Source organism: Sminthopsis crassicaudata, chromosome 5, assembly GCF_048593235.1.
Source record: "Sminthopsis crassicaudata isolate SCR6 chromosome 5, ASM4859323v1, whole genome shotgun sequence".
Lineage (NCBI taxonomy): Eukaryota > Metazoa > Chordata > Mammalia > Dasyuromorphia > Dasyuridae > Sminthopsis > Sminthopsis crassicaudata.
The window spans coordinates 192,578,640-192,603,527 of NC_133621.1; the positions used below are offsets into that span (position 1 = coordinate 192,578,640).

Sequence of the window (24,888 nt, forward strand, 5' to 3'; positions counted from 1 at the left end):
TAGCATGGAAAGACAGCTTCTGTCCTAAGAGAGCTTACTATCTAAGGAATACAAGAGGAATACAACCAATAAAAAGGAAATTAAAAAGGAGGAAAAAAAGTATTTTATGAGGGGAGCATGATGGACAAATTCAAAGAAGTACGGTGTGGTATTTATATAGAGCTTTACAGTTTATATACCTCATCTCAGTTGACTCTCACAATAGGTAGTATAAGTGGTTTTACCCTTGTTTTATATATACATCATGATATTAAACTGCAAAGGCTTAAATGGCATGTATAAGGTTTTCTTGTTCAGTTGTTTTTCAGTTATTTCCAACTCTTTGTGGCATCATTTGGGATTTTCTTGGCAAAGATACTGGGGTGATTTGCTATTTCCTTCTCCAGCTCATTTTTTTACAAATGAGGAAACTGAGGCAAACTGGGCTAAATGACCTGCCCAGAGTCAGATAGCTAGCAAGTGTCTGAGGCCGAGTTTGTATTCAAGAAGATGAGCCTTCCTAAATCCAGACCTGGTTTTGTATATACTGCAGTACTTAGCTGCTCCCAAAAGTATCAATTCTTTTGTACCTAGAGCAAGGTACAATTTATTGTTTTATATTTTGAATTTTTCTTATGTTTTGCTATGCACATATCAATGATTTTTTCTATTTAAGTTTTAAATCACACACACACACACACACACACAATGTGTGTGGTATTCAGCTCACCCAATAAATGCCAGAGATGTCTCAAGGTGCCAGGAGAAAGTTTATTCAATTCTCATGAGAAGCGGGCAATCACTCTCACCATATGGAAAGGTGAAAGTGGAGCACAGACAGAAGGGGCACTGTATAATTTCCCTTACATAATATTAACCATCCCCACTGATTCATTCTCATTGACTGAGAATGTGACTTTACATTCTAAGTCAAAAACTACAACAAATAGGGAAGCAACCCATAGATTCAAATGTAAACAAATACATTCCTTTTACTGATCCTGAGACATGTGCTTTCAAGGTATGAGAGATTAGGATTGAGTCAGTCCACTCTAAATTCTCCCAGACCTGCTCCCCTATCCTTGGAATTATTTGCCATTGAGGAAAGGCAGGGAAAAATAAGAACCTGATCCCATAGCTTGGTTAATTTATAATTTGCTTTTTGAAGAAATATCAAATTTTCTATTTGTGTGTGTGTGTGTGTGTGTTTTTAAAGAGGGAGAGAGAAAGAAACGTAGACCTCATCATTTGGAAGGTTAGGAGGAGCACATCCCTTAGAATGTCCCACAAGGAGCCTGATGTGCAGAATTTAAAAGAAGATAATGCTAAAAAAAAAAAAAAAAAAAAAAGCTAATCTAATTTGCATTCTTTATATGAAGAAACATCAAAAAAAGAAACTGCTCCCAGACTACATAGATTTTCTGATCTCACTATATAACTAAGCAATTCTGTACTTCCCAAAACTTTATAAAGACTGGTAAGTTCTACCTCAGGATCTTTGGTCATTAAGAGACTCCTTTGACCCAAGTTATTTGTTACTGCTAGCTTAATTAATAAATTGACCATGGTTGGACCATTGTTTGTTAATTTTCAAATCTAACACTAGGTATGGGGATAAAGTTATACAAAACAAGCCTGCTATCCCTTTTTTACTCTCTTGACCTTCTTTCATCTCCTCAGCCTCAAATTTTTCCCCAATAAATACACATATACCCAGCCAGCAAATGCTGTTTCAGAGAGATTAGCCAGGGGTGTGCTGCAGCCAGCTCATTCAGGCCACTGAGAACTGATTGTTAAATTTTCAATGTGAAGATTTACATCTGATATTGACATATGTTACAAATCATGGTTTGATTTATTGTTTATTGATTGTCTAGACTTAAGGAAAGTGATGAAGAAGATGTTAATAATGAATGTAAGACTTAAAAGTGTATCATGAGTACATTTTAGGAGATTCAGTTGTTAAGACATTTACTAGCAGATCTCTGGAATGTCGCTGTTTGTATGGCTTGTTTTGTTTTGTTTTTAGTGGGGAGTAATGGAAACAAATAGTGACAGTTTTTCTTTTTTCCTACCCTTCCAGTCCAAAGATATTTCTAAAGAGAAATATCTCTTTAGAATGTAAAGGCATTCACAACTCATTTCCCCCTTCCCCCCCTCTCTGTATTTTTTCTATTTCCCTCTTTCTCTCTCAGCATTATAATATAACGGAAAAAATGTTGAATTTAGTATCAGAGGACCCAGACTTCAATTTCTTCATTCATAAAATGAGGGGATTGAACTAGATGATTCTTTGATATTATTATAAGGAATTTATGATATTATCCCATTACTTGTATGTGGGGAAATTGTCACTACATATAAATCACAATGTGCTCTCTACTTTGAGTAGAGGGAAAATTGCTAGTTGTCTCTAATTGAAAAACCTTGTTCCCAGATCTCAGTTTCCTGGGTTCAAGTTGCTTGAATGGCTCAATACCTGCTGGCAGCTTCTTCTCTGACAGTATGTTGGATAGTCCATATTTGGCCAGTGCACTCCCGGAGCACAAGGATATAAAAACTGGAGTGGTTCTTGATCTCCAGGCACCTCTTGGTGGTCCGATTGATGACAGCTGCCCCCTTGATGGGAAAAGAGAAGAGACAGTAGGACTGAATTGTCCTGTTAGCCCCCTTTTCCATACCCCTATCTATACTACTCTCTGGTTTCTTCTGCTGCAACTTTCAAGAAGATGCCCAAATTACCCAAGTTCTCAACATCAGATTAAAATTAAGGATGGTTGTACAATGCATTTGTGGTAAAGGGATCATAGGCTGTCTTCAAAGTGAGGGGCTTAGACTCTGGAGGGAAGTGGTATGACCTCAAAGAATCTGTTAGGAACAGTTGGAGGGTGGGAAGATGGATTGCATAGCACTCTCCCAGAGGCAATCATTCATATGTACCTTCCTTCCTTTACAAGCTTTACAAGCTCCTAATCCTCTCTCTTTCTCTTTTATGTCACTAGTTATAATTCAACAACAGACAACAGTTGTGCTATTAGGAAAAATTGTTACTCTAACCCATCTATGTTCCATATCACCTAATGACTACCCAGCAAACGTTCCCCAAAGGGGCCCTTTGTACTCCTAAGTCAGTAACTGATGAATAAGAATCTCACCCTATCTCTTTTCATTTTGGTAGGGAAGAGTGAATCTAACACAAGAAGCAGAGATGGATATATTATACGCAGTGTCTTGGATCATATTTTATTAACTTTCCCTCCAACTCTTCCAGATCTTAGCTATAATGATACCACTAGGATATCAGTCACCTGGGTTTACAACCCCAGTATCCCCCTCAGCTCCCTAACTTTTATTCACCTCACAGGTCCAAGCAGTTGACAAATCTTGAACCTTTCCATCTCTACAATATTTCTGTCTTTTCTGTACTCACACAGGCAACAATACAGTTCAGGCCCTCATTATCTCCCTCTTGATCTATGGCAGTGACCTACTAACTGGTGTCCCTGTCTCGTCTTTCCCTATTCCCATTCTTCTAAAGGTACTAAGGGACACCTAAAAGACAAGTCTGACTATATATATCATGCCCATAATGAATAAAAATCTAGTGGTTCCTATTGGCACTTAGATACAATATAAACTTTTCTATTTGACATTTAAAGTCCTTTACCAACCTACACCCAAACAACTTTTCCTGCTTTATTATGCTCTACTTCTCTTTCTATCCTCTGAATATGTGTTTCATATTCATTTGAAAACAAGACTAAAATATACAAATATGAATAGTAAATTAAATTGTGATACCATTCATTAAATAGAATCAATTAAATAGAGAATGGATTTCAACTGAAAACTTGCTAAATTGAAACCAGAGACAATTCAATATGTATCCTATTCTATTATCCCCAGGATACTTCTTTTAAAATGAAGCATATTGAATCATACTGTTCCCACTGAAAAAATTGTTTAAAATATTTAGTGAGTCAATTGGTTTTGGTTTTTGTTTTTTTTTTTTTACCATTTAGATAAAAAAATTAAGGTATTTTTCTTTATCCCATTCTTCTTAATTTTTATTTTTATAATTGTTTTATGCTGTATAAAACACTAATACTATAGTACATATATAGTACACGTATACAACTTATATATGTATACATATATAGCATACAAACATACATTTGGGCCAGGGGCTCAAAATTATTTAATTATTTTTAACATTTAAATAAAAAAAATTTAAGATATTGTTTATTTCTTTATCCCATTCTTTTTAATTTTCATTTTTGTATTCATTTTATGCTGTGTAAAACATACTGATACTGTAGTATATGTATACAACTTATATAGATATATGTATATATATATACATATATAAAGATATAGATATAGATATATAGTAAACAAACATATTTGGGATAGAGGCTAAAAAATTATTTTACTAATCGTTGTGTGCTATCAAAAAAAATAATTGTTGCGCTAGGGAAATGGATCTAAAAATGCTGAAAAGATATCAGTCTTTCTAGGTTCACAAAGTAAAGGGAATAAGGCTTCTCTCTGATTCTTTACTCTGACACTGATGTATAATCCCCTATCCTGAATTAAAAGTATCAATTCTTTTGTACCTGTAGCAAACAGGAGGGGATGCTGAGGGAGATGGCTCACTTGACTTAATCAGTCAATCCAGAAATTGTCTAGACAACTGATCCCCAACATGGCTGAAGAGCATCAGCTTCATGCAAGGCATTAGTGGCATAAAGAATGGGTTGTTGTCCAACTCTTGTGACCCCGTTTGGGGCTTTCTTGGCAAAGACAGTAGTGGGGTGCATTTCTTTCACTAGCTCATTTTACAGATGAGGAAACTGAGGCAAACAGGGTTAAGTGACTTGCTTAACATCTCAAATCTAGCAAATATCCGAGGTCATCTTGACTCCAGGCTCACCATTCTACCCACTGCACCATCTAGCTGCCCTGGATCTCTCTCTGCCAGTAGATCTCTCTCCTACAGGAGAGTATTTACCTCATATCCCATTAGACTATTCAGAAGAAAACAGTATGCAAAGGATTTTGGGCCTAAACCCCTTAAAAAGCAGCTGAAAGAAGTCGTTATCCTGGAGAAGAAAAGACTCAGGGAGGCATGATAGCTCTGCCTGAAAGGCTGTAATGTGGGAAATGTATCAATTTGTCAAATGCTCAATTTGTCCCCAAAGAGAAGAAACCGAAGCAACTGGCTGAAACAGCAAGGAGGCAAATGTAGTTATGACGTCAGGAAAAAAAACCAAAAACTTCCTAACAATCAGAGCTGGATGTCTTGAGAAGTAGTGAGTTCCCTGACCTTGAAGGTCTTCAAGCAGAAGCTGGAGGATTCCTTGTTAGATAAATCACAATAGGAATTTTTTGAGAGTACAGTATTGATTACAATTGGCCACTGAAGTCCCTTCTGGGCAAATGGGTAAATCTGGGTTCAGGGCTCTAAGCTTCTGAAAAGGAAAGGGACAGATACTGAACAGAACAGCAGGAGAGGACAGACAATCCTGCAGAAAGCAAGGAGCAGTTTTATACATTCAATTCAGGATCAATCAGGGATGACTCATATCCAGAAGGGAATCTGTCCCAAGCACAAGACCCTAATCTAGAAACCAAAGTTGGAAATATTAGTAAACAGGAAAAAACACTGAATGCAATGAAGAAATAAATGAGTCTTAAACACATGTAACAGAAAGAAAAACAAAAGAAGAAGGACCTAAAGATTTTTAGAAAAATTAGAGATGATAGATGGCTATTTTATTTGGTGTTTGTTAAATCACCTTTTTATTGAAACTCAATTTCTTTATCTGCAAAATGAGGTACAGATGGCCTCTGAGATCCTGTTATGTTCTCGATCTATGATATCATGACCCAATGACTACTTCTTCTGAATAATATTTCCAAAATACATCTTTTACTATGTCACTCTCCTGCCCCAAAATGGGAAATGATGTCGAATTTCCTTTTATATCAAAATTTAATTCTTTATCTAAATCTTTAAGAGAATTAGAAAACTCCATCAACTCACCTGTTTAAAATCCCAGTACATGTATAGCTCTTTATTAATTGCTTCAGTGCATGTCTTTAATATTGGCCAATGCCCTTCACCTGGGTCTATGAGGCAGCGATCTTGCCAATACCACTCAGCATATAGGCGCCCCACATAGAATTCTCCTGTCCTGCAGTAGAAAATGAGCTAAAAAAAGATCAGAGGAACCTGTCAACAATGAAGAACCATCTATAGAAAATATTATACCTAGAAAAAAACTAAAGAGATCAGCATATGGGAAGTCTTTGTTTTTTCCATCCCTATTCTCAGGAAGCAGAAGTATACTCTTCATCTTACTCCATTGTCTCCTTTATTTCCATGAAAAAGAAAACTTCTATAAGGGTGAGATAGATTTTTTTTGCCTTAATTCCATTTTAGTCCCAATAGCAACATGATACAAGAGAGCATGGCTCCATAGGGAAAAATACTAAATTGGAAAACCTATGGGCTTTCAGAACTGATCATGTTAGGGAATGTCTTTTCTTTTAAGTGATGTTTAAAAAGTTCAAGAGACATAGTTTTTGGGTAATTGATAATTTTATTAATAATTCTAGCATTTTATTAATAAATGGAGTGATCATTTGGTACTCTCATATATACACACACATACTCACACATAAGGTTTATGTGTCCTTCATAGAATGAGTGTTCTTGAGAGTGCCAATCAGCTCAGATTGCTTAAATGATTAATGAGAAGAATGAATATTACAGTGATAGGTGGAACCATTCTAATGTTAGGATTACATTCACTTGACCACTTCTAGGACCCATCGTGCCCATGTGCTTCTTTCTTGACCACAGGTGTGGCAGTGTGGGGCCAAGATTGAGGTCTTGCCCTATTCCCGAGTTGCTCACTTAGAGAGAGCCCATAAGCCCTATGCTCTGAAGCTGGGATCAGCCATAAAACACAATGCTCTTCGGGTGGCTGAAGTGTGGATGGATGAGTACAAATCCATGGTCTACTTCTTTTGGAAGGATTCTTTTGGAAGGATTCTTTTGGAATCCTGTAAATACTAATGCTCACATTTTATAGTATCATCCCTTTGCTACCTACATTGAGAACAAAAAAAGCTTTGTCCAAATTTAGATGTTTCCTTCATATTACACATCCCTTTAACATGAACTATTTCCCAATCTCCCAAGGGAAATGTGCTAACTGTAGTTCTAACTGTAAGAACTAGCAAAGATTACGATAGGCAAGATCATCAATAGATAATACCTGTGATCTGTACTCTTTACAATTTTCCAAGATTGGAGTATTTGATGAAAAAGGTCCCTCATCAATGCAGACGTGTTCATTTGCAGAGTTCTTCATCTAGAAAGCAAAAGTCACACCATATATTTAGTGAGGAGAGGCAAAAGAAGTAGGCCCATTATTCCTCCCTAACATTTTCCATCTGGGGAATATCATAAGGAATGCCTACTAAAAGGAAATGGAATTTGGGACCTCAGTGATAGGAAGGAAACAAATACAACAATATGATATCATCTTGTAATTCTAAAATGTTGTAGGTATTTCAACATGTCTGTTCTTAGTTTTAGGCCTTTAAGGTGTTTCCACATGCTTGAGATGGGGGAATGAGATTTCTTAAACATCTTTTGGGAGCTAAAATTCTCAAGAGAATAGAGCAAAAGTTGGAGAAGTTGTTGTGGAGGAGAAAACTGGAAGAGGTGAGCGAGGGGAAAGAAGTAGGATGAAGTAGGGCCTGAGAAATGCAAGAAGCCTGGATATCTTGGAAAGGGAAGAAACATTGGTTATGGCACAGAAAGGGCTCTAGTTTTAGAATAAAATACCCAAAATGAATTTAGGTCAAACAGAGTTTTATATTATATGATTTTTGGAGGGTAGTAAGAGGGAGAGAGAAAGTCATGAACACAGCACTCACTTTTCCATAGCCAACAATGTTTTGAATTGGCTTTAGAGAGGGATACACATTTTTGAGGTACCAGTCAAAACTTTTGCATTTCAATTTCTTTTGGAGTTCCTTCCTGGGAGAGATATCTCCATATTCGATTCCTGGGTTCTGTGAAGAAATATCTTGTCATCCAAATACCTATGTATCACAATGTAAAATACTTTTATTAGTTTCTGGGGGGAGATCACTCCAAAGGACAAGTTGGTATCTGTCTAGGGTTTTGTGTGTAACTTTCATGTTCTTTGGTCCTCATGTGGACTTGCTTCCCTATATGTCAAGAAACTGATTAAGATTGAACAAGACAGAAATTTGTGTTGTTTAACATTTGGATCAGCAAAATGCTTTCTCTGACATCAAAAGCAAGAACAATACAGATGGACAGACACACAGAGAGAACCAAGAAGAGTCAGGACAACATGGAGTCCTATTTTTTTCATTATTCTTTTGTATTATGGTATAACTGAATAGCTGAGTTCTCATCCTATAATCAAACTCTGAATTAATTTTTACATTAGTGATACTTTAGTTAGTTAAATAAGGGAACTTCATGTAATCTTTTCTTTCTGGGAACTTTAATATCTATTTCACACCAGTCAAACTGGGGATACGGTAAGGCTTAAATGAGATAGAAGATATATAGCACTTTGCAAATCTAAAATCACTATATAAATGCCAGTTATCATTATTATTGTTATTATTATTATTATCAACCTGCAGTTATTAGATCTCTAGGCTGGTGATGACTTTATTCTCTGAATTTTCTATATATGTTTGCCTAAAAATACTATTTTATGGAGAACTCATACAAAAAAGCATTCCCATGGTGGTCAGAAGAAGCAATACAAGGACATTCTCATAATTTCTCTGTAGAACTTTGGCATTGATTATGAGACAGGAGACATTCAGCATAATAGGCCCGCATCAACAAAGACCTTGTGTTCTATGAGCAACTCAAGATGAGCAGATTTAGAGACATCTCCACTCCAAATTTTATATGATTTATTGATATTCAACTTAAAGTAAATCAAGCCTTCTGAGCTTATATTGGCCTGATCAGTCACAGTCAGACACACTATATTTTGACCCCAATATAATGATGTCATTTCGGTAGTCTGAGAACAGAAGACAACCACAAACCAACCATATTCTAGCTGAGCTCAAGCAATTATAGAATAATATAGGGGCAAACTGGCAAATGTTTAACAACTAGGCTCCTTAGGGGGAGAGAAAGGAATGGGTACACACAAACTTTTAAGTTTAATTTGTTTTATTAACACTTTCTTAATCTAGAAATCAATAAAACAAAAATAAATCAAGCCTTGATTTATAGCAGTTTCTAATTTCGGAGGTAAAAATGCTTACCCTGAAAATTCAACTTTTGACTCTCCAAGCTCTCTAAAACTGGCTCCCACAATTCCCTAAGTCAAACCCACCAAGAGCTTCCCTATTATGTAGTGGTATTGCTAGCTCCCCTCTCTCAGCTCAACTGGGAGATTTTCTCTTCTAAACATTTTCCAGTCACCTCTTCTAACCAGGATGTTTAGGTTCCTAGTGCACCAAATGTGCTTTTACTGTCTTCTGTGAAGACATCTTGGCAAGAAGGACCAGCGAGCCTATCTCAAGGCTCCATGTGCATGCTAGCACAAGGCGAACTCAGTTTTAGCAATTTCAATCACAAACATGAGTATTGTAGTATTGTAGCTAAGCACTTTCTTGCACATGTGACAGAATTACAACGGTCTCTCTGTCACAAAGCCAGCTATACTTTGGAGGACTCAGCATCTCTAGCCTCCTCCGTGGACTTAATGGATGTGGGATTCAGTGAAAGGAGACTGCTAGGTAACACCTTGGCCAGGGCTGCATTCCCACTTTTTTCTCTATGCTCTTTGATATCCTTCCCATTCTGTTTGCCCCTCCTTTTTCAAAGTCCCCAACAAACCTCTAGAGGCAGATTCCAAAAGAAGTAGACCATGGATTTGTACTCATCCATCCACACTTCAGCCACCCGAAGAGCATTGTGTTTTATGGCCAATCCCAGCTTCGGAGCGTAAGGCTTGTGGGCTCGCTCTAAGTGAGCAACTCGGGAGCAGGGCAAGACCTCAATCTTGCCCCCACACTGCCACACCTGTGGTCAAGAAAGAAGCACATGGGCACGATGGGTCCTAGAAGTGGTCAAGTGAATGTAATTCTAACATTTCCAAGCTACATTTTAGTTCTATTTTTTCAAAACAAAAATCTAGCCTCTACCAGGTCTTTGTCTAAGCTGCATGTCTAACATACTCTTTCCAGCAAGTCAAACTCATCTTTGCTAGGAATTTTTCTTCCTATTTAGGGGAGAAATTATCTCTCCTTCCCAGAATTTTAGATCAGGGTGTGGGGAATGGGGGGATGGGGAGAGAGACATCATGAAGGAGGAAGAGGAGAGAAGTGGATGAAGTATTTATTCTCTTTTCTAAGCATCTGTTCAATTCCCTAAACCATTTTAACATTCTAAGCTTCTTCACTATTTCCTCCATTTAGGAACACATGGATTTTTTTAAAAATTGAAAGTTGACTTAAACAAAAAGAAGTCTGTCTCTTGTCTTCCAGTCTGGCTCATACCGGTGCTTAATAAATGATTTGGTTTTTTTCCTCCCTTTATTCATCAACCATGGAAGCTGCATGATTTTTTTCAGATTCCAATTTTCTACCACAATCAACTGAATACAAATATGCAATTATATTTCTTTCCCCAGATATTTCACAAAAACATTAGGATAGGTTGTTATTACCGGCATAATAATAAGTAATAAGAGAAGATGCAAGGATTGCCAAGTCTTATTCCAGACAGTGTTCCTTACATTTACAGATTACTTTGGTGAGTCGAAAAAACTGGCTTTTGAACAGCCTTCCTTCTTGCCAATCAGCTTCCCAAAGAGTATCTTCATAATACTTTAAATGGATAAAATATTTTATTATTTATTTTTATAATCTTAATTTCAAATTTTCTTAGGACAATATACTTTCCCTAAAAGACAATCCCACAAAAATATTTTGGGGTTATTTTGCATAATGAAGGATGTTATAGATATAAAAGAGATAGTATCATTTTTCTAGAAAAGCTTCGGTGACCAAATAGGAAGAGTAGTGGATAGAGTGGTAAGCCTGCAATAGGAAGCCCTAAATTCAATTCTAATCTCAGACAAGTACTAGATATGTGACCTTAAACATGTAATTTAACCTTTGCCTTACTTTCCTCATTTGTAAAATGAGCACAATTATAGTTCCTACTCTCTCTCCCCCGAGAGTTTTTGTGAGGATAAAAATGAAATAATGAAATCCAATCCCAGACACTTAGTTGTGTGACTTCGGCCAAGTCACTTAATCCTGTTTGCTTCAGTTTCCTCATTTGTAAAATGACTTGGAAAAGGCAAAGGCAAACTACTCCACTATCTTTGTTAAGAAAATCCCAAATCGAATCTGACTAAACAGCAAGTAGTAGAATCATTATTATCTTGGACACACCATTTAATTTCTGTATACTTTTTTTTTCATTTTTAAGTGTTTGTCCAAGGTAATTTTTGCAGGGTTAGGACTAGAATCCAGCTCTTCTGAGCTCTAGCTTTTATTACTCTTTACACTGACATAACTGCCTGTTGTTTTCTTCTTACTCTGGTACTGAAATAAATTATGACTTTCAAAGCTCTTTTATATTCATTATCCCATTTGGCTGCCACAAAAAAAAATTTAAGTAGGAAGAGTCAATATTATTACTATCTCAGGTTTATAGATGAGGAAGCTGAGGCTAAGCAAAAGTAAGAGATTTTGCCTCTGATGTTAGAACTCCCAAGTGTAATAAAAGGACTAGAATTTTTCTGACTCTTAGATCAATGTTCTCATTGCCACTTGTTTCCTTTTCAAGATAGCAAAGGGCTATGGCTAATTTATTCCTTTGTTTAATGCTTTAATTAATAGAATGCTCTCTTTCTCACAATGTCATACCTCTGAGAGTCATCATGATACAGTAGAAATAAGACCAGTCTGGTGGTTTCAATATCTGGTCTTGCATCCTGTTTTCAAAATTTAGTAAATGTGTGAATCTAGGTAAGTTATAACCTCTCTGAGTTCCAGTTTTTTAATTTATAAAACAGAGATAAAAATACTTACTAAAATTACTTCACAATGTTGTTAGGTGTGTGGAGCAATTGTGCTCTAGTCTCACTTTCCCAGGATGTGACCAGGTATATCCCCTCCTCAGAGTTCTAGGGATGCCTCTGAGGGGCCAGAAATGTATGATGATTAGTGCTATAGGTTAAAGCCCTCCATTTTGGTGTGGTAAACCAGTTAAGATTTATTAACATTTACAAATGGATATCTACTTTAACATAGAAAAAGAATAGAAATATAAATTCTCTGGGAAAAGAGAAATATTATTTAATACAATTTCTACATAGCATTGGTCCCACCAATTTTGTCAAGTGTAGCATTGCAGCTAGATGGCTCTTTTCCTCCTAAATCCCAAAAGTGGTTCTTCAGAAAACTGATGCTAAGCTGGTTGGTTGCAAAATCCAATATAGATTCCATTCCTGAGATCTTCCTTCTTGATTTCTTGAAGTCAAGAGATCATAACTATCTCTGACTTCCTTCATCGGGGACTAAGAAAGAATGGACAAACAGAAGCAATAACAGGGTTGTGTGCTCAGTTTCATGTCAACTTCAGGTGAAAGAGCCCAAGGTCCCTTTCCTACCAGAAGGTAACTCATCTTCCTTGTCCAATGCCAGCAAGTGGGAAACACTCCACACGAAGAGTCTGGTAACTTTTGAGTTCCCGCTTCATAGCCAATCACAGAGGCTTTTTCATCATATGGCTATCAGACTAGCACTAATTAGAGTATAATCTCTCCAAGTTCTTCCACTGTACATAATCATGCTTTTTCCAGAAGGAGGCTCCCCAACCTCTTCCACATAAAGGACTTCACCAGCACCCAGGTTATGTAAATGAAGTGCTCCTACATGGTTGCTTCATTGCAAAATGGAGATGACGTAGAATTTTGAAAGATTATCTTGGATAACCATAAGATCTGGCAGGTTCTACCATCCTAGAAAGTTTTCATGTGCAATCCTGGAAACAAATTAAATCTGCTATATGAGGATCAGTCATCATTAACACTATTGCCATTGTAGACAAATTCTGAAGTCATCTAATAAAGAAAATGAAAAATTGTTCTCAGTCTATTGAGTCCCCCTTCTATTTCTGCAGAGTGGCAGAAAACAGAGTAATTAAGAATTACACAATTGTTTCTTGGTTTGCTTTGTGTCTGTGTATGGGTGGAAGGGTGGATGTTTTGTTTTTGCTTTTTTTTTTAACCATCTTTAAACCATCCACTTTAACTTAGCTGTTAATATTCTAAATGTGAGTTCCTTATCCAGTGATCAACAAATGAACCTATTTTCTCAAAGAAATATAAAGTATCAATCTTGACATTCTTGCTTTAAACAAAACCAAAAGGAAGAAGTAACAGCTAAATGGAAGGAAGGCTAATAGTTTCTTCTTGGAGAAGCCAATAAAGGAATTTGCAAAAGTGGTTTTATCAAACTCATAAGTATTTGTGAAAAGTCCACAGTGGAAATAATTGAGGCACTTCAAGGTGCTAGACAGGGCTGGAACCAGTTCTCACTAGTTTCAAGGCTGGCTCTCTGTCCATTATGCCAAACTACCTTTTGACCATGAGAAAAAAAAGGAGGAGGGAAAGGTTGTTACACTATGGTACACAAAGGATACAAGATGCTTAATGAAAATACAGAATAGTACAATTGTACTGCAAGGCACCATAAAACAGAAGTGTTGTTACTTCTTATTTATGTAATTTGTCATAGTGTGCCTTACAATTGGGGGAGCATTGGGTCCCTAGAAATTTTATCTTCTCTCATTTGCAAAAGTATTCAAGCCTAGGCTAATTATTGTCTCCAGATTATCCCAGCATCTCCATCACTTAGAACCCCTCCTCCTTTGAGGTTTGTTGAGCCCATCTATAGCACCAAAGACTTGATGAGATCATTCAAACTAAATCTGCACATGCACTTAGACACTTGGTGACTCCAATAACAAAGATGGAATAGATGGGGATGGTCAGAAATGTAATAGAAATCTAAGCAGGATTAAAAATGAGAGAAGTTAGATACATCTTTGAGAATTCTCATGACTATGCATCATGATTGCTATCCTCAAGAAAAGAATTAATTTAGCAAACATGGTGAACACTGAAACACAATTGGCAGGAAAAACCTCATTAGTGTGAGAATCAGGTGTACAGACTGCTCAATTTCTAGATTAAAGAGCAAATTTCTTCAAAGTAGGAGCAGAAGAAATGAGGGTAAATGAGAAAAAGATAAAGTATGCAGTTAGAAGAATTTTACTGTCATTTATTAAAATAAATAATTGTTGAGATATAGAAAAAAATCTATAGACCCAGGTTTCAATAATTTCATTCAGACATTTAATCAATGTAAGCTAAATGCTGTAAGAAGGACATGCACACTAACCCTTAAAATGTCTAATTCATTAGATATTAAAAATATGGAAGTCAATGGTAACAGTTTAAAATATGAATTCAATTATCAATCTCAGAAAGGTGAAGGAAAAACAAGAGCATGATAGTCTGATAAAACAGAGAGAAGCCAACGTAGGTAAAGCTAGTTTAGAGAGAGTTATGTGACTTGCCCAGGGATTAAGTGTCTGATGGCATATCTGAACTTAAGTCATCTTGACTCCAAGTCCAACACTTTTACCCACTATGCTACCCAATTGCCAAGAAGCTGACAGAATGATAGGATTGGAACTTTTCCATTTTACAGATGAGGAAATTGAATTCCAGAAACCTCAATTGTCAGCACAAGAAAAATAATCCCTTGGAGAATTTTAATAATCAAATATTTGTATATATGATAAATGATAGGCACGTGGGGGGAAAAGACAAAAATGGGACAGCCTCTTCCCTGAAGACATTTAAATTCCTACATAGATACAAAATAAAACTAACAACTGTGAGAAGTCTCTCAGAGAAGGTGGGCCAGGAACTGAGTTTGAAGGAAAATAAAGATTATAAGAATTGAAGTCAGAAAGGAGGGCTTTCCAGGTGTTGGCATTACTTAAAGAAAATTACAGAGGGGAGAAAGGGAAAGCCACCTTGAGAATATCTAGAAGTTCAATTTGAATAGAAAGTAGAATGTACAAAAAAGGATAATATTGAAATTAAAGATAAAAATGTGCCTTGGTGTCAGATCGCTGAGGAACCTAAATTCCAGGATAAGGAGCTTATGCTTTATTCTGAAGACATTAAGGAGTCACTTAGAAGTCTTAAACAGAACAATGATACAAGATCAGACCTGTGCCACAGGAAGATTAATTTGTCAGCTTTGTGGAGGTGGATTAGAAAAGGAATTTGGCCTAGATGCAAACAGTTCAATTGCAATTGCAATAGTCCAAGCAAGAGCCAATGGGGAGCTGAATGGGTGGTAGAATTCCATTGATGGTTGGTTCGTTGTTGTCCTTTACTCTCAAAGAGAACCAAAATGACATTCACTATGTTGGGGTCAAGGTGCAATGTGTCCATCTGTGGTTAATCGAATTGATACGAGCTTGGAAGGCTCTATCACAGGCCAGGCACAAAGAGTCCATATGGTCCTTTGGACTGGAACCATGCAAGTGTAGAAGAGACAAAAATGAGAAGTATTGTCAAGATGGAGCCCACATCTTGGCAACTGATGGCTATGGAGAGTGAAGGAAGGGGGAAAAGTAAGGGAGGACTCAGTCTATGAACTGGGTAAATGGAAGCATATTGGTGCCCAGAACCATGCCTGGGAATGTTTTGCATATGGGACAAGTTCTGCCAGCTATAGCAGAGGCAAGCAGCATGTACCTCCCCTTGTGCATACAGGTGGGGTGAGGGGATGGACCTGAACGGAATTTGGGTAAAAAAGGTCACTCCTGTCTGCCATCTGAAAATTTCTCACAAGAATAGAGTTACTTAGGGTTAGACTCTGTCTTTTCTGTACTGCAGAAGTACTAAAAGTCTGTTGGAGAAAAAGCCCAAATCACTCTAAGATATGGTTCCAATGTTGCTTTTAAGAGGAAAGAAAGTAATTTAAAGATTAATTTGTAGGAGAAGAAATCAGTTCTATTTTGGCTCTGTTAACTTTGAGAATGTAGATGGGGTGCTATAGATGGGCTCAACAAATCTCAAAGGAGGAGGGGTTCTAAGTGATGGAGCTGCTGGGATAATCTGGAGACAGTAATTAGCCTAGGCTTGAATACTTTTGCAAATGAGAGAAGATAAAATTTCTAGGGACCCAATGATCCCCCAATTGTAAGGCACACTATGACAAATTACATAAATAAGAAGTAACAACACTTCTGTTTTATGGTGCCTTGCAGTACAATTGTACTATTCTGTATTTTCATTAAGCATCTTGTATCCTTTGGAAACTGCTAAACATGAGTGGGGGAAGAGACAGAACATTGCAGTGGAATCCAACTACTGATTAACTCAGCTCCAGTTACCATAGTGTAACAACTTTTCCCTCCTCCTTTTTTTCCCATGGTTAAGAGGTAGCTTGGCATAACGGACAGAGAGCCAGCCTTGAAACTAGTGAGAACTGGTTCCAGCCCTGTCTGGGTGAGTTAACCTTGAAGTGCCTCAAGCAATATTCTAAAACCACATATTTCAGTGAAGGAGATGAACAGCTTTGTATAGTGAGTTTTTTCACCTGAGAGCTCCTTCTATCAGTGAAATGTCAGACCCTGTCCTGCCAAACCATTTTGTGGCTCCACAAATGTGCTCCTTTTTCTCGGACCCACTTCTTAGGTGACAAAGAGTTGATGATGGTGGGCTGAATGAAAAGGTTCCAGATTCTTATAAAGGACATCTGACAGAGGTCACAGTTGGGACTTTTAAAGGGACAGACACAGAATTTTTCAATTCTTGGTCTTCTGGACTTCAATCTAGTATTTGCTTTTGTTTTTTTCTTTTAAGGTGAAGTAGATTGACCACTAATCCTGAAATCAGAAAGACCAGAGTTCAAATCCAGCCTCAAGCATTAAGCTGTGGTATTGTTCAGTTGTTCAGTCCTGTCCAAATCTTCAACACTCCATTGACCATATTGTCCATGGCTTCTTTTCTTTTCTTTTTTTTGGCAAATGAAATGGTGCACCATTTCCTCCAGCGGTTTAAGGCAAACAGAAATCACACAGAAAGTGTTTGAAATCAGATTTGAATTCAATTCTCCTGACTCGAGACTCAGTGCACTATCCACTGAGCCATGTAGCTATGTGACCCTAAGCAAATCCACTAATCTCAGTTTGCCTCAGTTTCCTCAACTGTAAAATGGGTGTCATAACTGTAGTTCTTTCCCAGGGTTGTTATAAGTATCAAATCAAATGAGAAAATATTTGCAAAATGCCCAACACATAGTAAGCATTTAAAAATTCTTGTTTTCTCTTTCCCCACATGATAGTGCCAATGAAATAAGATGCAGGAATCAAGTGGACAACCCAGAATGGAAGCCAGCATCAGTTTATGGAAGTGTTCAGACCTTTACTCCCCTACTCAATAAATTTCATGGCTCCCTATTATTTCCAAGATCAAATGCCAAATCTTCTCTTTGGCTTCTGAAGTCCTTCACCACCTGTCCTCTTCTCCCCTTTCCAATCTTCTTATTTAGAGTTAATCCCCTTCAAATACTTTCTGCTCTAGGGATGCAAGATTTCTTGGTGTTCTTTAAGAACCGCCCTCTATCTCCTACTTCTTGGTGCCTTTTCATTGACTATCCTTCCATGCCTGGAACATTCTTCCTTCTCACCTGTTTCCTTGTTTTCCTGGATTTTTTGGAGACTTAGCTCAAATCCTATTTTCTTCAAGAGGTCCTTTCCTAGTCCTCCTTATGAAATCAACTCCTATGTAGTTCTTTGTGGGCTGTCATTCCCATTAGAATGTAAGCTCCTTGAGGGTAGAGTGTGTTTTTGCCTTTCTTTGTACCCCCAGAACTTAGCACAATACCTGACATATAATAAGAACCTAATAACAGCTTGTGGATGATTATCACAATAATGAACAGCTAACTTTTACTCAGACTTTCAACTTTCTGGCTACACATCACTTGGAGATACAAAGAAAGAAGAAGGGAGAATCAGAAGTCCAGGAGGACAGTGCTGGCCTAGCATGTCCATGGCCAGGAAGGTGGGTAGAGTACCAGGCCTGATGTCAGGAAAACTCATTTTCCTGACTCCAAATCTGGCCTCAGACACTTCCCAGCTGTATGACCCTGGCCAAGTCACTTAATCCTGTTTGCCTCAGTTTCCTCATCTCTAAAATGAACAGTAGAAGAAGGAAATATTTTTGCTAAGAAAACCCCAAATGGAGTCAGGAAGAACTGGACACAACTGAAAAATTACTGCAAAACAAAAGGCATGTCCAAACCTGTAGATATATCAAACAGCTCACTGCGGTCATTAAGTCAAGCAGCAGATTTACTTGCACACCATGTGGAAGTTAAATGCAATTTCTACAAAAGCTGCAAGACAGGGACAGCTGGAATGCTGTGAGATGATGTCTCCTTCCTTCTGTGATGTGGAAAATAGGAAACTTGAAAGTCCTTACAAAGGCCTTTTGGATAATTGGTGAAATCCCCTCTCCCTCAAGGACAAAGTGCCATGCCACAGAAAGTGAGAGTGAATTGAAAGTAAAATTTATCAGGATTTGTTCAACTCCTTTGTAACTTACTATCCTATTATCTTTTCATTTTCATTTTATTTTAGCCCATGTGCCATTTGAGTGAGTTCTTTGGAGATCTGCCAAATAGAGAAGCAAGGAAATTAAGACCTAAGTAGGTAGGCAGACGGGCTTCAAGGAGTTATGAATTTTGAAGATGCAGGATAGAACAATAGTAAAAAATACATTGGTTTTAGAGTGAGAAGACCTAGATTAAAATATCAGCTTTGTCATTTACTACTTGTCACTTACCCTTCAGACACTAGTCATGTGGCCCTGGGTAACTCAATTAACTGCCATTTACCTAAGTGTCCTCAATGATATATACATATGCATAATATATTCATACCCTCATAAATGTCCCTGCAGGCCAAGCTCCACATTTTCTTTTCTTCTCTCCCTCCCTCGCTCCTCTCTCTCTCTCTCTCTCTCTCTCTCTCCACATATATAAAGATATGCATATATACACATGCATACATATACTTACTTTATATACATATATATTTGAGTGTGCACATAAACATTCATACATATATGTTTATTCCCTTTCCCTCCCCCCCAACTTTATGTGATCTTGGGTAAATCACAAACTTTGTTGGCTTCAATTTCCTTATTCATCAAATGATAAGGTTGGATGAGATGAGCTTTAAGGTCCCTTACAGATAATGTCTATGAACTTATGATTATTGCATTTTTTTGATACCCCCAAATAAGAACCCAGAAAAGCTTGGGAAACCCTGTGAATGATACAGTTTCTTCCCATTTGTAGTTTTGAGTGGGCACAGCAAGCTTTGAGCACCACCTGGTGGCTAGGAAAAATGTAGCTTGAGTAGCTCTTAGTGTTAATAGCTGCCAGGTCACCAGTAGGATCACCATCATTACCGAGTTAGGGACTAGTGAAAGATAACATCTCAGGAGCTCTATCCAAGTTGTTCTTGCTTTTCTTCATCTCTTTATGTTCTACCCTATTACCTGGCAAAATGAAGACCTGACCTTCCTAAGCAGAGGAAGTCCAATCTTTTCCGGTGAATTTTAGAACTCCCATCATTCTCTCAATTTCTTTTTCTACCTTTGGCTTAAACTAGAATAAAACTAAAATGATAAGTGTAATATATTGTATCTAGGTTTTACTGTAACACATGTAAAATGTATGGGATTGCCTGTCATCGGGGGGAGGGAATGGAGGGAGGGAGGGATAATTTGGAAAAATGAATACAAGGGATAATATTATAAAAAAATTACTCATGCATATATACTGTGAAAAAAATTTCCAAATAAAATTTTAAAAAATGATAAGTGTACCCTCAGGCTGAGCTCCACATTTTCTCCTCCATAGATCTGCATTCCTCCATCCAGCAATCCAATCTCTTCCAAAAACAATCTGTTTGCCCCAAAGATGCCGAAAATGGAAGGACTCCTGCAGGAAGACAGAGACAGAGAGTCATTACTTCCCTCAGGAGATAAATGATCAGAGTTGGAGTGGGGTGAGGCTAGTGACAGGAAAATGAATTGGGTAAAAGAAATAGCAAGAGAAAAGCACCAGGCAGATTTATAATTCTATTAAACATTTAAAGATCAACTAATTCCATTATTAAATAAATTATTTGGAATTTAAGTAAAGAAATAAATACAATATTGATATCTAAATAAAAAGAGTACTCTAAGAGTAAAAACAGTAAAAGAAAATTATAGACAAATTTAATTAATAAAAATGGATTCAAAAATCTGAAATAAAATATTAGCTAAGAAATTACAGCAATATATTGCAAAGAAAATACATTTTGATTAAGTGGGATTTGCACCAGCAATGCAGGAATGATTTAACATTAGAAAAACTATTAATATACTTCATTATATCAATAATAAAAGTTAGAAAAATTATATGATAAAAAAAGAAAAAGAAAAAACTATAAGATTATATAAATATATACAGAAAAAGCTTTTGATAAAGTACAATACTCATTTTTATTGAAAAAACACTTCAAAGTATTGGTATAAACAGATTTTTCTTTAAATTGATAAAAGATATTTGTCTAAAACAAACAAGTATTATTTGTAATGGGGACAAACTGGAAGCCTTCCCAGTAAGATCTGGTGTGAAAAAAGGATACCATTATCAATATTATTCAATATTGTATTATAAATCCTGGCAAAAACAATAAGACAAGATAAAGAAAGAGAAAAAGTCAGAACTGAGAATGAAGTATTAAAATTATTTCCTTTTTTTGCAGATGATATGATGACATACAAAAAAGCCCAAAGAATAAACTAAAAAGTTAGTTGGAACAATAATTTTAACAAGGTAGCAGGATGTAAAATAAATCCACATAAATCATCAACATTCCTGAAGATCAGAAACAAAACTCTGAAAGAAAAGACTGTAACACTAGACAGTATAAAATAGTTGGGAATAAAACTCCCAAAACAAATCCAGGAATTATATAAACAAAATTATAAAAAAAAACCACTTTTGATACAAATGAAATTAGATTTAAATAAGTGGAGAAACATTCATTGTTCATGGATAGGCAGGATCAATATAATAAAAAAGACAATTTTACCCAAATTACTTTGTATATCAAATGCCATAACAATTAAATTGCCAAAAAAATTTTACTGAATTAGGATAAAATAAAAATTCAAGATTATCAAAGGAAATGTGAAAAACAAATGTAAAAGAAGGAGGTTTACCAGTACTAGATTTTAAACTATATTATAAAATAGTAATTATCAAAGCTATCTAGTATTGGCTAAGAAATGAAAAGTAGATCATTGGAATAGAGTAGATACATAATTTACAATGTAAATAAACATAATAATCTTATATTTGACAAGTGTAAAGACTTAAGATTTTAAGATGAAAATTCATAAGTAAAAAAAGTTTGTTAAAACTGGAAAGCAACACATCAGAAACTGGACATATTTTACACCATTTATCAAAACAACTTCAAAATAGATATATTACATACATAAAGAAGGTTTTACACCAACGAGAGGAAGACAAAACATATTAATTATCATATTTATAGATAGGTGAACAATTTATGAATAAACTATTTTTAAAAAGTAAAGTTAGGCATAAATCAGATAATTTCAATTGGATTTAATTTAAAAGTTTTTGTACAAATAACACAAATGTAGCCAAGATCAGAAGAAGAGCAAAAAATTGGGGAGAAATTTTATAGACTGTTTATCAGATAAAAATATCAAATTTAAAATATATAAAGAACTCTGTAAAATCCATAAGAATATGAGTCATTCCCCAATTGACAAATTGTCAAAGAGTTTGAACAAGAACTTTTCCAATGAAGAAATCAAAACAATTCATAATTATATGACAAAAAATGCTCTGAATCATTATTGAGTAGAGAAATGCAAATTAAAACAATCTGGATATATTATTTTATATCTACCATTTCAGCTAAAATGATAGAAAGGGAAAGTGACATATGTTATAGGGGATGTGGAAAAACTGGAACACTAATTCATTGTTGGTGGAATTGTGAACTGATCCAATCACTTTGGATAATGATCTAGAATTATGCCCAAAGAGTTATTAAACTGCTTATTCCCTTTGACTCAGCAATACCACTACTTGGCCTATTTATGAAGGTGATTGTGGAAAAAGCAAAAGAAACTATATGTTCTAAAATGTTTACAGCAGCTCTTATTGTGGTGAAAAAGAAATGGAAATTGCAGGGATGCCCATATTTGGGGAATAGTTGAATAAGTTGTGCTATACAATTATGATAGAACACTACTATAGTATTAAAAATGATAAGTTCAATGATTTTTTAAAAACATGGAAATATTTACACAGAATAATGAAGAGCAAGCTAAGCAGAACTCAGAGAATATTATAAACAGTTACAATAATGTTGTTTTAAAAATGACTTTGAAAATTTTTCATATCCAAGGGCTCTGATAAAGGCCTCATTTTACAAATATATAGAAAATAACTCAAATTTATAAGAAATCAAGCCATTCTCGAATTAATAAATGGTCAAAGGATATGAACAAACGCTTTTAAGATGAAGAAATTAAAGCCATTTCTAGTCATATAAAAAATGCTCCAAATCACTATTGATTAGAGAAATGCAAATTAAGACAACTCTGAAGTACCACTACACACTTCTCAGATTAGCTAAGGTGACAGCAAATGATAATGATGAATGTTGGAGAGGATGTGGGAAATCTGGGGCACTAATACACTATTGGTGGAGTTGTGAATTGATTCAACCATTTTGGAGAGCAATTTGGAACTATGTCCTTTGATCCAGCAGTGTCTACTGGGTCTGTATCCCAAAGATATCATTAAAAAAAAAAAAAAAAGGAGAAAGGACCTACATGTGCAAAAATGTTTGTAGCAGCACTTTTTGTAGTAGCAAAGAACTAGAAACTCAGCGGATGCCCATTAGTTGGGAAATGGCTGAATAAGTTATTATATATGAATGTTATGGAATATTATTGTTCTATAAGAAATGATCAGCAGGATGCTTTCAGAAAGGCCTGGAGAGACTTACACAAACTAATGCTAAGTGACGCCAGTAGAACCAAGAAAACATTATATACAGCAACAATAAGATTATATGATGATCAACTGTGATGGTCTTGATTCTTTTCAACAATGAGGTAATTCAGACCAATTCCAACAGACTTGTGATGGAGAGAAATAGCTGCATCTAAAAAGAGGACCACGGGGACTGAATGTGGATCAAAACATAGTATTTTCAACTTTTTTGTGGTTGTTTGCTTGCTTTTTTTCCTTTTCTTTTTTTTTTTTCCTTTTTCATCTGATTTTTCTTGTGCAATATGATAAATGTGGAAATACATTTAGAAGAACCACACATATTTAACCTATATTGGATTACTTGCTTGTCTAGGGGGAATGGAGAAAAAAGTTGGAACACAAGTTTTTGTAAGGGTGAATATTAAAAACTATCTTTGTATAGTTTTTTTATGTATTTTGAAATAATAACCCATTACTAAAAATTTTTTTTAAATTTTAAATAACTTTAAATTACTGTTATTTTGACTATTATAAATATAATATAATTAATAAATATTATAAATAATTATAAATATAATATAATTATAAATATTTATAACTAAAGAACAAGTGAAGAAAAAGTATCTGTCCACAGAAAGAACTGATAAATAGAAGTACATATAGGATAATTTTACAGATAAACATAACGAATAACCAACCATATATAAATATATTTGTGTCTAATAATAGCCATCTCTAGGCTGGGGGAATGGAAGGAAAAAACTTTATATTATAATTTTGTTGTATATTTCAAAGATCTACATAGCAAATTGTGCATAGCAGATTTGCAGTTTCATGTGCAACCATCTTTTTTTTGTACAATAATACAATATTGTATTATGAACAAGAATTTCTATAAATTAATCATTTAAAAAAGGAAATAGCAAAGAAAGTCTGTTCCAAAATATATACATCCTGAAAAATCTTTAATGAAAGAGCAGAAGAATTTATGTTCAATCCTAATCAGAGGTACTGGAATAAAAGCAAAAACAGGTTTGTTATGTAGCTTTTGCTCTATATATGATATGCTCAATCCTCTGTTAATATTTTATTTTGATGGTTTATCTTGGCATGGCCCTGGGTTTTCAGGCCTTATGTCAGAGAAGTAAAAAATCCTGAGAAAGAAATTATAAGAGTTTGTCTATCTGTTATATGAAGATCAGCCTAATTACAGGCAAAAAAAAAATCTATCTCCTTAATTCTGGCCATCAAATGATGATGAATTCTTTTGGGAATGTGTATTTAGTGAAACTATACTCACATCACTAAAATCAAAGACAATCTATTATAATCCATTTTATACAAACTCTAGAATGATTGAAAAGGAAGAGAAACTAAATTTGTATTTATAATCTCACCCTCTCAAATGCAAAAGTCGAAGTCTCCAGGGCCACAGGTGGCTCTTTCCTTTGAAAATTTTTCCTACTTACTTCACTGGTGCAGTATCATCATTCAGAGCAAGCCAATCTTTTGGCAAAGGATCATAGCGACACCACAGAAGCCAGTTAAAGCCATAGGCAGCCAGTGAGTGTGGAATAACCTTGAAGCTGTTGAAATGAATGTTGTCAAACATGGGTGTTACAATCACAGTGTGGTCCTCCTGGATCCGAGCCAAGATGGGTTCTGCCCTAT

The 24,888-nt window shown here is 35.7% G+C and overlaps 1 protein-coding gene across 1 annotated transcript in view; it reads right to left on the reverse strand.

The window, feature by feature from the left end:
- Positions 1 to 730: 730 nt before the first annotated feature.
- Positions 731 to 24,888, reverse strand: part of LOC141542605 (putative polypeptide N-acetylgalactosaminyltransferase 8) — a 34,923-nt gene continuing 10,765 nt past the window's right edge. Inside the window, exons 5-11 of the mRNA XM_074267142.1 lie at positions 24,687 to 24,884; positions 20,010 to 20,124; positions 9,902 to 10,087; positions 7,933 to 8,070; positions 7,266 to 7,361; positions 6,026 to 6,193; positions 731 to 2,598 (exon numbers count right to left, since the gene is read on the reverse strand). Coding sequence (XP_074123243.1) covers positions 2,452 to 2,598; positions 6,026 to 6,193; positions 7,266 to 7,361; positions 7,933 to 8,070; positions 9,902 to 10,087; positions 20,010 to 20,124; positions 24,687 to 24,884 — 1,048 coding nt within the window. The 3' untranslated portion in view covers positions 731 to 2,451. The remainder of the gene's footprint in view (positions 2,599 to 6,025; positions 6,194 to 7,265; positions 7,362 to 7,932; positions 8,071 to 9,901; positions 10,088 to 20,009; positions 20,125 to 24,686; positions 24,885 to 24,888) is intronic.